This window comes from Anomalospiza imberbis, chromosome 1 (genome assembly GCF_031753505.1).
Source record: "Anomalospiza imberbis isolate Cuckoo-Finch-1a 21T00152 chromosome 1, ASM3175350v1, whole genome shotgun sequence".
Lineage (NCBI taxonomy): Eukaryota > Metazoa > Chordata > Aves > Passeriformes > Viduidae > Anomalospiza > Anomalospiza imberbis.
Window position 1 is genome coordinate 55454781 of NC_089681.1, and position 12158 is coordinate 55466938.

A 12158-nucleotide genomic window follows, 5' to 3' on the forward strand; every position below is an offset into this window, starting at 1 on the left:
GATGTATAGTTTAATTTGAAACAGCATCATTTCAGCAACATGAAACAGCACTTTCCCATTATTAAGTATTTTCAGAGACAGCATGAGATTATCCATTCACATCCCTTATGAGAATAATGTTGATCACATACCAGCAAATGTCTCCTTACTAAAGAAAATCAGAGTCTTGACATTTGAAAATTGTGCTTTGTACATTATTTTGAATATCGGTTTGTTTCTGTACCTCCTTTTATGGGCTTATAAATTTAACAGGCAGCCTACAGGTATTTTTGATTAGAGTTACAGAGCAATTTATATTTTTTTTAAATCATTAGAATACACTTCTTTTTGTCAAGAAAATAATCAAGAAGAATAATCTTTAATCAAGAAGATTATTCAAGAAGAATAATCTTTAATGATTATTTAAGGTATTTATTTCCTGTAATTTTCTGTCCTGGAATACTCAGGCTAACTAGTTGCTAATAATTTTATGACAGTAGATGACAGTATTTTGTTCCTGTTGAAAGCAATGGCAAAACATTCACTGAGGTCATCAAGATGGTGACCTCATCATGCCACTTATGGTCCAATTCTAAACAGCTCACAATTTACAGATTTGATCCATAACTCATGGTCTGTATTCCACACTGAAATATGTTATTTGAGATGGTAAGTTTCCACTTGGAAAACAGCCCACTCCTCATGAGATTTAAGCAAATCAGGTTTTGTCTGAACCAAATCTATAAAGGAGTACAGAAGAAGAAATGAAAGCTTATACCCTGACCATAGAACTGTTAGGATCCAGTACTTATTCTCTTTAAGGAAATTTATATGTAAATACAAAGAAATAATTTTGATAAATTACTAAGTCACCTAAACAAGTATCACAGCTTCTAATTACAAAATATTCTAACATATGGAACCCAACATACGGGCTACTTGCAAAAGGGATCATTTTTGTAACTTACAGAAATACTGATAACATGTTTTCATCCTTTATCTTGAACTGTACACTTCAAATGTTTTCAGGAAATGCAGCATTATGTTCCAGTTAACGTATGTTTACGTTCTTCAAATAAATAGTGTCTCTAATGCTACTAATTGACTGTAGGATGGACAGGAGTTTGCTACCAGTTATGCTACTTTGTTTCAACAGCAAATGAAACCATTTTTACAGTTTCAAAAAAATTCTGATCCAGAACTGAGGCTTTACAAATCACTTAACAATAACTTTATAAAATCTGAAAAGCAATTTTTATTTGAATTGCATTCTAGCACTAACAGAATAGTATTACACTGTCAAATGAATCGTGCCATATATTTTACATAATTGAGGACCTTGTGCAGAAATTAAACTCTGTATCTGGCAAGTTCAAACATAAATCTGATGAGGACTGAATGCCAGCTGCATGAAAAAAGGGTGCAGAAACCAGTCTGAGCATGATACTGAGGATCAGCTCCACAGACACTGCTCTTGGAAAAAGCCCACTGGGAGCAATAGAGGCATTTAGATGTGCTCAGAGACTACAGATTTATCCTATTTGATAGAAGTCTGAATGCCAAGACCTATGTGCATCTCCCCAAGGACAATGTCACTTACTTGCAAAGTAAATAACTGAAATGTTTCCTTGGTATTTACTTTTCTTATGCTTCCAAATATGATTTAGAGATAAGCATTTAAATAAAACCTGCCTTTTTAAAAAATACATTAGAATCTTAGCTGTGTCATAATTGGACAGTTCAAATTACAATACAGTACAAATAATTACCAACATTTAACAGAGGGAGAGAAAGTAAGAAAAGAAGATAAGTACTGAGACTAGTTTTCATAAGTATTTATGAAAGGGTCAGAACACTTTTCAATACAATGTGCCTAAACAGACATGCTTTCAAAAAGTTCAAACAATTCTCAAAGTCTATTGACAGTCTTAAACATTACTATACGGAGAAAGGGGAGGTTAAAGTTTACGTCTGTGTAGTGACCATTCTTCTCCTGAATTCTCGTAACAGAAGAGAATTTTAAGAACAATTCTCTATACCCACAAAATCTTACCTTCAGCTGCCCTAAAACATCTGACAGAGAAAAGCCTTTTTATTTGTTCTGATTCTAGACTGTAAATCCTGGAAATAGAAAGTAAATGCTGAAATTTATTCTGTCAAGTACAAAGTGTACAGACATCAATACTTTCTTTTAACATACAATCAAAAATGGCTGCAGAGAGAAGACAGTTTGAGAGAATGATAGTTGGAAACAAAAGTTTCACTAAAATGCCAATGTATATTAACTTGTTTAATATTTTTTTTAGCATGGCACTCCACCTAGCCAAAGGTGAAATACATGTTTGAAGGGGAAAATACAGCTACTGCTAGTAAATGACAGGTAATTTACTGTGAGTGAAACTACAAATTATCAATAGATTTATCATGGTGGAGGCCTGTTTTGCCATACTAATGACTGTCTGAGAAAGAGGTACTTTTATCTAGGTTATAATGAGATATCTCAAGGATATGAAATGTACATATGGGAGGGACAAAACAGCTGGGTAAGACAGGGATATAATGGTAAGATTGGAAGAAAAAAGAACTCCTTTATATTAAAATTCAGCAAGGGTATCTGTGATCTCTATGAAGAAACTCACTGCATTTTTGACATTGCCCAACACTTACCACCTAAATAAATAACAATTACACAGATATTTTAATATAATAAGCTCTGATTTCAGCTCCCACAAACCATTTGAAGCATATTTCAACACAATTCCACTTATAATAAAAAACAGATGGTCAAGGAAATAGCTGTCTCTTTGTGACCTGATATACACATCTGCAGACATTTACAATATGCATGCATTTCCAGAGAATGCTGAGCAAGTTAAATTGGGAAATGGGAATTTTTTTCTTAATGGGCATGTGCAAATAAAGAGTGTGATTCAAGAAAAAAAATAAGCTGTGACAGAGATGCAACTATCCTATCAGGCCTATCTGTTTTCAAACAAATATCACATCACAGCATCATGTTAAAGAAACACTAGTCAGATAACTCTGGAAATAGTTTGCTGCAGGGAAACATCACTCAAATGTGAGGTGGCTGAGGGTCAGGTGATTTTCAGATCTTTCCCCTCTCTAATGGAAGACCTGAGGTTAGCAATGGCCGTCCTTCAGAAATTCATTATACAGACAAGCAAAACATCCCGCAGCAACACAGGTTAGAGATTTATTTGAGGTCTTCTAAATCTCAGATTGCATTTTATGCAGACATCAACAATAAGCCATTGCCAATGGCATCACATAGCTGCATTGGTCCCAGGGAAATTATGCACAAAATTCAGCAGAGAAATGTATTACAACAAAGATGGATGGAAGAGTCTCACTCAAAAAGAGAATATCTTTGCAGAACCTCTAAGACAAGAGAATAAAAGAGTTCAAGAAGTCAATATGTTAACAACATTCAAAATTAGGTTGAGGCAGATTAAAATTACACAAATTTAACGTCTCTTTTGAGGGATCTTGCTAGTTTCTTAGATTTCATCCCATTTATTTTCCTCTATGTAATTTACTTCAGGCTTACAAAGGGTACCATATTGTCAGGAATGGAGAATTAGGACTTCTCTTTTGTGAAACATCAAACCCAAATTTAAGTACCACATTTCTGACATGCGGGAACCATATCATAGAACGAGATTTAATATCCAAGTCCATTTCAGTCCTGGACCTGTCTGCTCAAATTTAAATAAGAAACTAGATTTACTTAAATGTTCTGTTTCCTCCCACTAAGGGGATGCTGAACAGCCCTAAATCTCAGCTTATGTTTATTTTGTACCACCATAGCGACCAGTGAGACATTGACAGAATGCATCAGTAAACTTGTCCAAGGGGGCCAATAATGACCATTGGGAACAGGACCAGTTTGACAAGTACAATTTCATATAAACCATCATACAATCATCAGATGGTAAATACTTTCTGGAATTAACCATTTGGGCTGGAGTCAAACTGGTGAGCTGGAGGTGAAAAGCTCTCTGTTCTATTACTAATCCCCTGAGCTATAGAGGCCCCAGCTGGTGCTTCTGCAAAAGTTCACACAGCTTTTTTCGAAAGGCCACAAAAATAGTTACAATATATTTTTAAAGTAAACCAAACCAAAACACACCAAAAAAAACCCTTCCACAGTTTCAAGAACAGTTATATTTTTCTTAAAATAATCTCTCTGAAAGTAGCAGACTGTACACATTTTACAAGAATAAACAAACTTATCTAATATTTATCCACAAATTGGTAGTCAGAGATCATTAGTGCAAATTTCTGCTGACCAGCAGCATTTATTCTATAAACTTTGGGTATCCTAAGTGGTCCATCAGTGAACAACAGATATTTTCAATTTGTCTAATCTCTTCATGGGGCATGTTTTGTTTCCAGGCATGAATGCTACTTGGTGAAATTTCCCCTTCATAAGGAAGATAGAAAAGACTGGTGGAGGTGGCAAATAACATTTGGTTTAAGCTAGCAGGAGGAAGAGGAATACCAAGAAAGGCAAAAATTGTTTCAGCCGTCTTCTGAGGAAAGCTCACAATATCTTCAAACTTGACCAGCTGATAATTTGTTGGCAGTAAGTCCCTGTTTATCCTCATTGCTGCTGCTGTGTTTGCTAGCCATAAATAAGACAACACAGAAATAGCATTTGAATTAGAATTTAAAATTTCTTTTCTTAGTGATTCAAACTCAGAGGCATAGCCTTCATTTAAACTACATTTTTCTTCACCATTCTCCCCTTTAAACATTGCAGCCAAGCGTTGTGGAATATTTTTCAAGGAGTAAAGGTTCGGTTTATTTTTGTACAACATTGAATAGACCCATGCCCGTGGGTCCCTCACTACATATAATGCTCTCATTGATGGTCCTAAGATTTCCTGAAAGAAGGGAAGCTTTAATGTCCAGCTCCCACTGGTTAAACTAAGCACAGGTCGTGCATTAGGATAATAGACAAGGTGTCTTCTCAGTTCCCTAATATATTCAGCATCTTTTTCTTGACTCCCTCTTGCCCTGCTTCTTTGCTCTAACAGGGATTCTCTCTTTTTGGACCTTTTCTTTTTGTCTTTGCTTAATGCAGAATGCTGAGGAATTTTACTTCTGCTAGCTTCATATAAATGAATGTTTTGTAAATGCAACTTCGTGTCTTGAACTAGAGACTGGAGCCACCCTTGGATAAGACGAAAATTACCATTCTGGACATCAGAAACCTTCCATTCACATGGATCTACAAAGGAATCAATTGCAAATTCGGTCTCAGGAATTTCAAGATAGGGTGTAGGTATCCTGATGTACAAGAAGTCACTGGTATTGAAAAACAGCTGTTTTAAAATTTCTGCACCAGAAATGGGAAGTGAAGTAATGATAACATCTGGCAAAACAATGGGGTTTCCTTCTAATTGCTTGGCTTTATTGCCTTTATCACGTTCTAGCCTTGTCATGTCACTGCTCCACTTTGCACAGATGGGCTGAGTACACATGCTCCACACATCCACCAATTCAATAAGCCACAGTGTAACAACCAGTATCAGGATCCAACGTAACATTTTGCCAAAGGATATGTAAAACCGCCACTGAAAAGCCAGTATGACCAAACTGACACCCAAAATTAACCCTGCAATTATGTTCACTTTGAATCCAAATGGGAAAACTACCCTATTATTTTTCATATCATTTTTCACAGATTCAGTACCAAGACCAAACCTGGTCACTTTATTTTCATGAACTACTTTAGCAAAACCACCAAATCCCAAGTAATCAAACCTGGCCTTTAAACTCTGATACTCAGTCACAACAGAGATGGTATTTTCAGTGTTGTTGACACTGAGCGAAATCTGAAATCCAGATTTTGCATTATCCATGAGTCTACAGTTAGAAACATTGACATATGGGCCATAGAAAAGGTAAACAATCCTTGTAACCATGTTTTTCATTGGAAAGGTAACATTTACAAACTGAGTCCATCGCTTTTTGAATTCAGCAGCTTGTTCAGCCTCCTGTATCCTAGCAATAGGACTACTCCCACGATGATCAAACCACAACATCTTGTAGTGGGCATCCCACACATCCATCATAGCTCCATTGTACTTGTTCTTAAACTTGTAGGGTATGTATTTAAAATCAATGTCAAGATTATGAAAAAAGGCACTGACTGAATTAACAGGAGAGTCTTCCTCCTTCTCAATATGGTCAACTACTAACAATGTCTGAGAATTTAAGAGCAACAAAACACGATAAACGCTTTTCAGTTTCATTGCTGATGTGTAAGCAGATACTGCCTCACCACTCACAAACATCATGTCACCAGCCTGGGAGGCTGTTATAATTTCTCCAGCTGAGTCTCCAACCTCATCGCCAGTCCACTTCAGCCACTGGGCACACTCACCAAGCTGTCCTTCCCAAGGCTGGTTGCACTGGCTTGTAGGAGATGGAGCAAACACCAAGACATTATTCAGGTGGCTAAGTTTAGGACCATAAAGAGCCTCAGACACAAACACCTGCCCATTGGGAGCAAAAGTGAAGGAGTTCTGATCAGGATGTTCATGCCCCGGATTGAAACTTCTCCACCCATCAATCCATCTATAGGGTTGAAAGTGAACAATATCATAGACAGCACGTCCACCGAGTTTCCCAGATTTGAAGGATACAAAGGTGTTTGTCTGACTGTTTGGCAATCCAGCCCCATAAGTAACAACTCCCCAATTAGGAAACACATGCATTTTAGCAGTACCATAGTCCGGAGGTGGCTGAGGAGTGATTTCAGCAGCATACCATATGAATTCAGTATGTAATGTACTCCACCTCTGTGCAGTGGATGGCACCATTGGCCCATCCTTGGGTCTGTGTTTTCTAATTTGCTGTGCCAGCCAGTTACCAGCTCCATTCTTCATTACGAACTTATCCAAGAAAACCAGTTGGCTCTCAGGACCATAAAACCAGTTGTAATTAGAATCTGCAACACCCACAGTTCTCTGGAAGCCTGGTAGTAGGGTGGCATAGTAAAACCAAAAGTGCATTTTCAGCCAGTTATTCTCCAAGTTGTTAATACCGAAGTGGCGCTGGGCCAGGAAAACATACTGGGTTACTGACTTGGCTGTGTAACTCCCATAAGCTACTCCCTCATCCAGAGACCCATCTACAATATGATTGAGGAGAAACATTGTTTTCTCCATCACATCAACAACAGTGTGTTTCCAAATATTCGCCTGAGATCCTTTGTCCACTCCGGCAACTAAAGCCCCAATAAGCAAAGCAAGCATATTGGTTGTTTGGTGATTATGGAGAAGCTGCTTCCCCCAGGAACGAACCTTGGAGTACTCATACATTTCCTCACTCACAGACCATATCTTCTCCAAGTATTTTTGCCTCCTCTCATTTTCCAGTGAATTATACAAGAAGTCAAAAGCAGTGGCAAATCCTGTTAGGGAGTGACCGAGTGGCACTTCATCTCCAGGAGCATTCTCAACCAACCAGTTTTTGTAGCCAGCCATTCTATCCATATATTCTAGGACAAAATCAAATGCAGCTTTATCTTCGGGGCACAGCAAACAGTAGAACGCTAGAGGGGGCAGGTTGTTACCATAAATCTCATTCCACTTGGCTGCAAAATCAATGTGCTTGGGTGGAGGTAGGTAGTATAAAGGATTGGACAGCATAACCATCACCGCACTTCTGATGGCTCTGAAGAGATGCAAATGGCTTGTACGAGCCTTTTGCCTCAGTGCCTGAACATCCTGAGCATCGAAATACAAGCTTGGATGAAGAACTGTTCTTTTCAGCTTCTGCTCAGCACTAAGACCTTCGAGTTGCTGTTTTTCATATTGATCTACATTTTCTATGAAAGTCACCCAATCAGAGTAGTTGCTTACAGATTCTTCGAAAGTGAAGACATCAAACACCATTAATGCTAGAAATAAAGTATGCCCCATGAACATCAGAGCCATGATCCATTAGGCAGCTCCTCTTCCCCAGACATACATTTCTTCAAAAACAGTATTCAGATATCAAACTTTCATCCAGTTTGTTAAAAAAAATAATATCTTAAGGCATATTTTTATGAGAAAAGACTTATTGTATACTGTGCATTTCAACAAAGGCTCAGACTACTTGCAATCTGAGATACAACATTTAAATGACAAGGCTCTTGAAAAATTAAATCTGAGGTGCCTTGTCTGTTCACACTTTTCTCAAATAAAACACTACAGTCATAAGCAATAAAATTAGGGGAAAAGTAAAATCTCTACGATATGCATATAAAGCACAGATCGACTGCACAGTAACAGACTGAAACACTATCTCTTGGTAACTTGAAAAGCATGATCTAAAAAGGGAATTGGAGTAATATGTTTGTTGTTTTTATAAAAAGCTGTCAATCAGGCCAAATTCCACTTTTAGAGCTGATGAAAACTCCACCGATCACAAAATTATATCATTTATTCAAAACAATGTGTTATATTTGATAAAATAGGGAATATACAACACTTGGAAAATAGATTCCAAAATTCAAGTTACTGTCTTCAGTCTTTGCCTTTTTACAATTTTCTTACACACTCTTTCCATCTTTCTCTTTTGGGATTCATGGAGGGATGGAAAGGAAAACAATAATAAAAAAAAATCAACATAGATCCTGCATTAGATCCTTTTGATGAAACTGCAATGCTTTTAACCACTATTCCTCTCTGTTTGTGAAAGATGCATCTGAATTAAGAGTCATATTGACATATTTTCCAGTCTTTTAAAATATTTTCTTCAGCTAGTGATGCCCAAATTTGGCCTCGATGATTCAAAAAATCCTGCTCTTTCCATTATGATGCAAAAGGAAAACATGTGAAAGAGGCAGAAAGCCAATACTTTCTTGTAAGAAGAGCAGTTTCAGATTTCCTTTCACTTCGCATGTAGGTTCTTTCTGTGGAAACAGAAACAAAAGTTCTCTGAAGCTGTGTAGATGTCAGAACATATTTAAAGTACTTTGGTTAACAAACTGCTGCTAAGTTTACAGGAAAGATGAGTTAATTCAACTTTCTTTTAAGGAAATCAAGAAATTAAAGAAGGAGCATTTTCAAAGTTCCACCAATTTTACCCTTGGCAAAAGAGCAATTCAGATTGGCTACTCAACCTCGCTTTATTTCACCATTTCCAGCGTGAACAAGAGGTCCCAGGGAATATTTTCCAGCTACGCTACCAGGAGCTACTCATGGAAATAAATCTGACACACGCCACCGAAATTCAATTCAGCTCGAATTAAAATAAAAGCCCACGCGTATTTATACCGTGCGAGCGGCTCTGCGGGCGGAAGGGAGGCGGGAAGCAGGAAACCCGGCAGCCGGGACCGACCCGGGAGCCCCGCCGCGCCGCCCGCTCCGAGCCCGGCAGAGGGCGCCCGCCGCCGCCGCGCCCCTGCCCGCGCCGGGGCCGCACAACTTGGACAAGTTTCGGCGAGGACCGCGGGGCCGCCGCCCCCGAGCCCAGCCCCGTCTTACCGCGGCGGGTCCGTGCCGGCTCCCGCGGGGCTGCGTCGCTCTGTCCCTGCCGGCGCGGCCAGGGGCGCGGGGCCAGCCCCGGCTGGGGGCTGCGGGTGGCGGCCGCCGCGCCGGCCCCGTTCGGCTGGGCCGGGCTGCGCTCGGTTCCGGCTTCGTCCGCTCTTGCCTCTACTTTTCCGCCCGGGCTGGCCGCAACTTCTGGCCCCTGCCCTCCGCCGGCGGCTCACAGGAGTTGATGGAGAGGGAGATGCGGCGGCGAGCGCCCAGCGACGGGCGCGGGCAGCCAGGCAAACTCGCAGGGATGTCGCTCCGGAGAGGCGGGGAAGGAAGGAAGGAGGGAAGGAGGGAGGGAGGCGGGGAGGCGGCGGGGGGGGTTGGCAGAGCCGCCCCCGGCGGAACGGGGATGTGCTGATCCTCCGAGCCGAGCTAGGCGGCGGGCGGGCTGCCGGTCCCGCCGCGGCTCCCGGCAGCTCTTTCCTGCGGCTGCGTGCGCTGCCCCGCTGCTCCCGGCGCCCAGCCCAGCCCCGCTCCCGGGCGCGGATGCCACCGCCGCCCCCGCGCCTGAGCTGCCGGCGGAGGGGAGCGGGGCTCGGCGGGAGCGCCCGGGGGCAGGGCCGGGGCCGGAGAGGAGGGGCCGCGCCTGGCAGAGGTGCAGGCGGCGGGGGGAGAGACCGCGGTGACCCGGTGCAGTGGGTCCCGACGCGGGGAGCGGGGAGCTGAGGAGGTACGAGAGGGTTCGTGGAAGAAAAGCTGCTGCCGTGGGTCACCCCCGTGACCAGCCGACAGCCGCTGCCCCGGCGCGGATCGGCTCCCGCAGCTCCCGGACGGGGCAGTGTCAGGGACACAGTCGCGGCGGCGCCCCGGAGAGCGGCAAGCTCGTCAGGGCAGGGCAGGGCAGGGCAGGGCTGGGCTGGGCTGGGCTAGGCTGGGCTGGGCAGGGCGTCAGGAGCCGCCACTCCTGTGGGTGACAACTTTGTGAGAGCGGAATAACTACCTGGCAGTGCCCATGTCTGGGACCGCGGGGATGCGCACCTTCCGCTTTTGTTTGTGGCCGTCACACTTCTTTATTAACAGCGTTCCTGCGCTGGCACTTCCTTTATGCGGTGCATTTAAATGGTTCTCATTCAGCTTTAGCTGAGGGGTTCGGAAGTAAAATACAAAGGCGTCATGAGTAAAATCTTCTGTCACTCGTGTCGTCGCGGTCAGTGGTGCGCTGTAAGGCCAGCAGAAAATCTTGGCCTGCCCCCCCTGGTGCCGAGGTCTGCCCACAAAATCCAAGCGGTATAGCACCGTTGTCGGGTTGGAATCAGTTTGGGTTGACGGTGATGACTTTCAGAGCCTGATTTTGTGACCTGATGTTTGTGACCAAGCTGTTCTTCGGTAATCGAGTGCAGGAAACAAAAGGTTGTGAGATTTTGGGTGTGTTACCACTTACTGTGTTTATAATCCATGCTTCAAAGGATGTGGATTTTAATCATCTCAATAAGCATAACTTTTTCCAAGGCATAGCCTATATTCTTCTATAATTTATTTGCCCCCATACCTAGAAACACTGTTGCATATTTAAGCATTGTTTAAGCTACTCATTCTGTAACTATCTTGAAATGAATATATGAATATGTAAAGGCCATACATTATGGATAGTGATTCTGTTTCTTTGTGCTACAGAGTGCACCTTAGAAAGATTAAATTATTAAATTATGCACATTTACATTAGTGATGAACTGTGCCTGGAACCATTCTAATGTCTCAGATGTGCCCTATAGACTTGGCTTAAAATGAAAAATACTGATTATTGCCTGGATCATATCTTCCCATCAGAAGAAATTTGCATAATGAACAAAGATCAGCACATAATTCCCCGACCTTGAATCTTTTACAGTTATGCCTTTTTATGCTACCAGGGAAGTTATTCCAGGAGGAAAGCAAAAAGAAATTTAAAGCAACAGCAGAGGCCACATTCCCTTTTAAGTCTGTAAAAACTGAGTGGAACACACTAGAAATGAAAACCTCCCAAGTCTTTCCTTCTATTCTCATTGTAGCCATTACATTTTTTCCCAAGACTGGCTCATTCTGGAACATATTAAAGTCTCAGAGAATGACTTTTCCCATAAATTGTCAGGCAATTCAGAATGAGCAGAGTATGTTTAGGACTTATGTTAGGTTAAAAGCAAGAGTAAAGCTCTCCCAAGAGCTTTTCTTACTCCCTGGGACCTGTGCTGAGATCATTACATAGACAGTGTTCAATTGCAGTGTGATATTTGTGGAGAAACATGAACATGATTTACTGACTGGCCCCATATATTCACAAATGGTACCATTTAGAAAGAGTCTTATTTATAAGGCAATGAAGGCATTTGTATGGCATTTCAGTTTTTCTGTGGCAGCTTTTTTACATTAGCAAAGATGCACTGGCAAAATAGCTCAGACTTATTTTTTGCTAAGCAAACTACAAAGAGGGAGTGTCTTTAACCACGTGTGATTTCAAGCAGTTTGGGCTACTTAGTATCTGTCATTTTCAAGCAACTTTGCTTCGAATACAACCCATCTAAAAAACCCCAAAAAACCACAAAAACCCAACCAAAAAACACCACAAAACTCAAGTTCAGACAAAACCAAAAACAAATAGTGATAAAACTAGTGTTCTTTTTTTTTTTTTTTTCTCCTATTGGT

The 12158-nt window shown here is 41.5% G+C and overlaps 2 protein-coding genes across 2 annotated transcripts; both read right to left on the reverse strand.

Moving 5' to 3' along the window:
• Positions 1-2098: 2098 nt before the first annotated feature.
• DSEL (dermatan sulfate epimerase like) lies at positions 2099-8061 on the reverse strand. Its single transcript, XM_068193208.1, has one exon. It carries the CDS (start codon positions 7947-7949, stop codon positions 4299-4301), a length of 3651 nt encoding a protein of 1216 aa, XP_068049309.1. The 5' UTR covers positions 7950-8061; the 3' UTR covers positions 2099-4298.
• Positions 8062-8421: 360 nt separating this feature from the next.
• On the reverse strand, positions 8422-11557 carry LOC137480046 (sterile alpha motif domain-containing protein 1-like). Its single transcript, XM_068200903.1, has 4 exons — positions 11535-11557; positions 10518-10746; positions 9486-10405; positions 8422-8911 (listed from the first exon to the last, which is right to left on the reverse strand). The coding sequence occupies exons 1-4, from the start codon at positions 11555-11557 to the stop codon at positions 8890-8892; spliced, it is 1194 nt and encodes a 397-aa protein (XP_068057004.1). The 3' UTR covers positions 8422-8889.
• Between the last annotated feature and the right edge of the window lie 601 nt (positions 11558-12158).

Excerpts from the sequence above, each read along its gene's own strand:
- DSEL (XM_068193208.1), bottom strand. The coding sequence starts at position 7,949 with ATGGCTCTGATGTTCATGGGGCATACTTTATTTCTAGCATTAATGGTG.
- LOC137480046 (XM_068200903.1), bottom strand. The coding sequence starts at position 11,557 with ATGAGCCAGTCTTGGGAAAAAAT. Across the intron at positions 10,747-11,534 it reads AGCCAGTCTTGGGAAAAAAT|ACCTCGGCACCAGGGGGGGC; the intron begins GTAATGGCTACA and ends TTTTGTGGGCAG. Across the intron at positions 8,912-9,485 it reads GCCGGCACGGACCCGCCGCG|AAAGAACCTACATGCGAAGT; the intron begins GTAAGACGGGGC and ends CTGTTTCCACAG.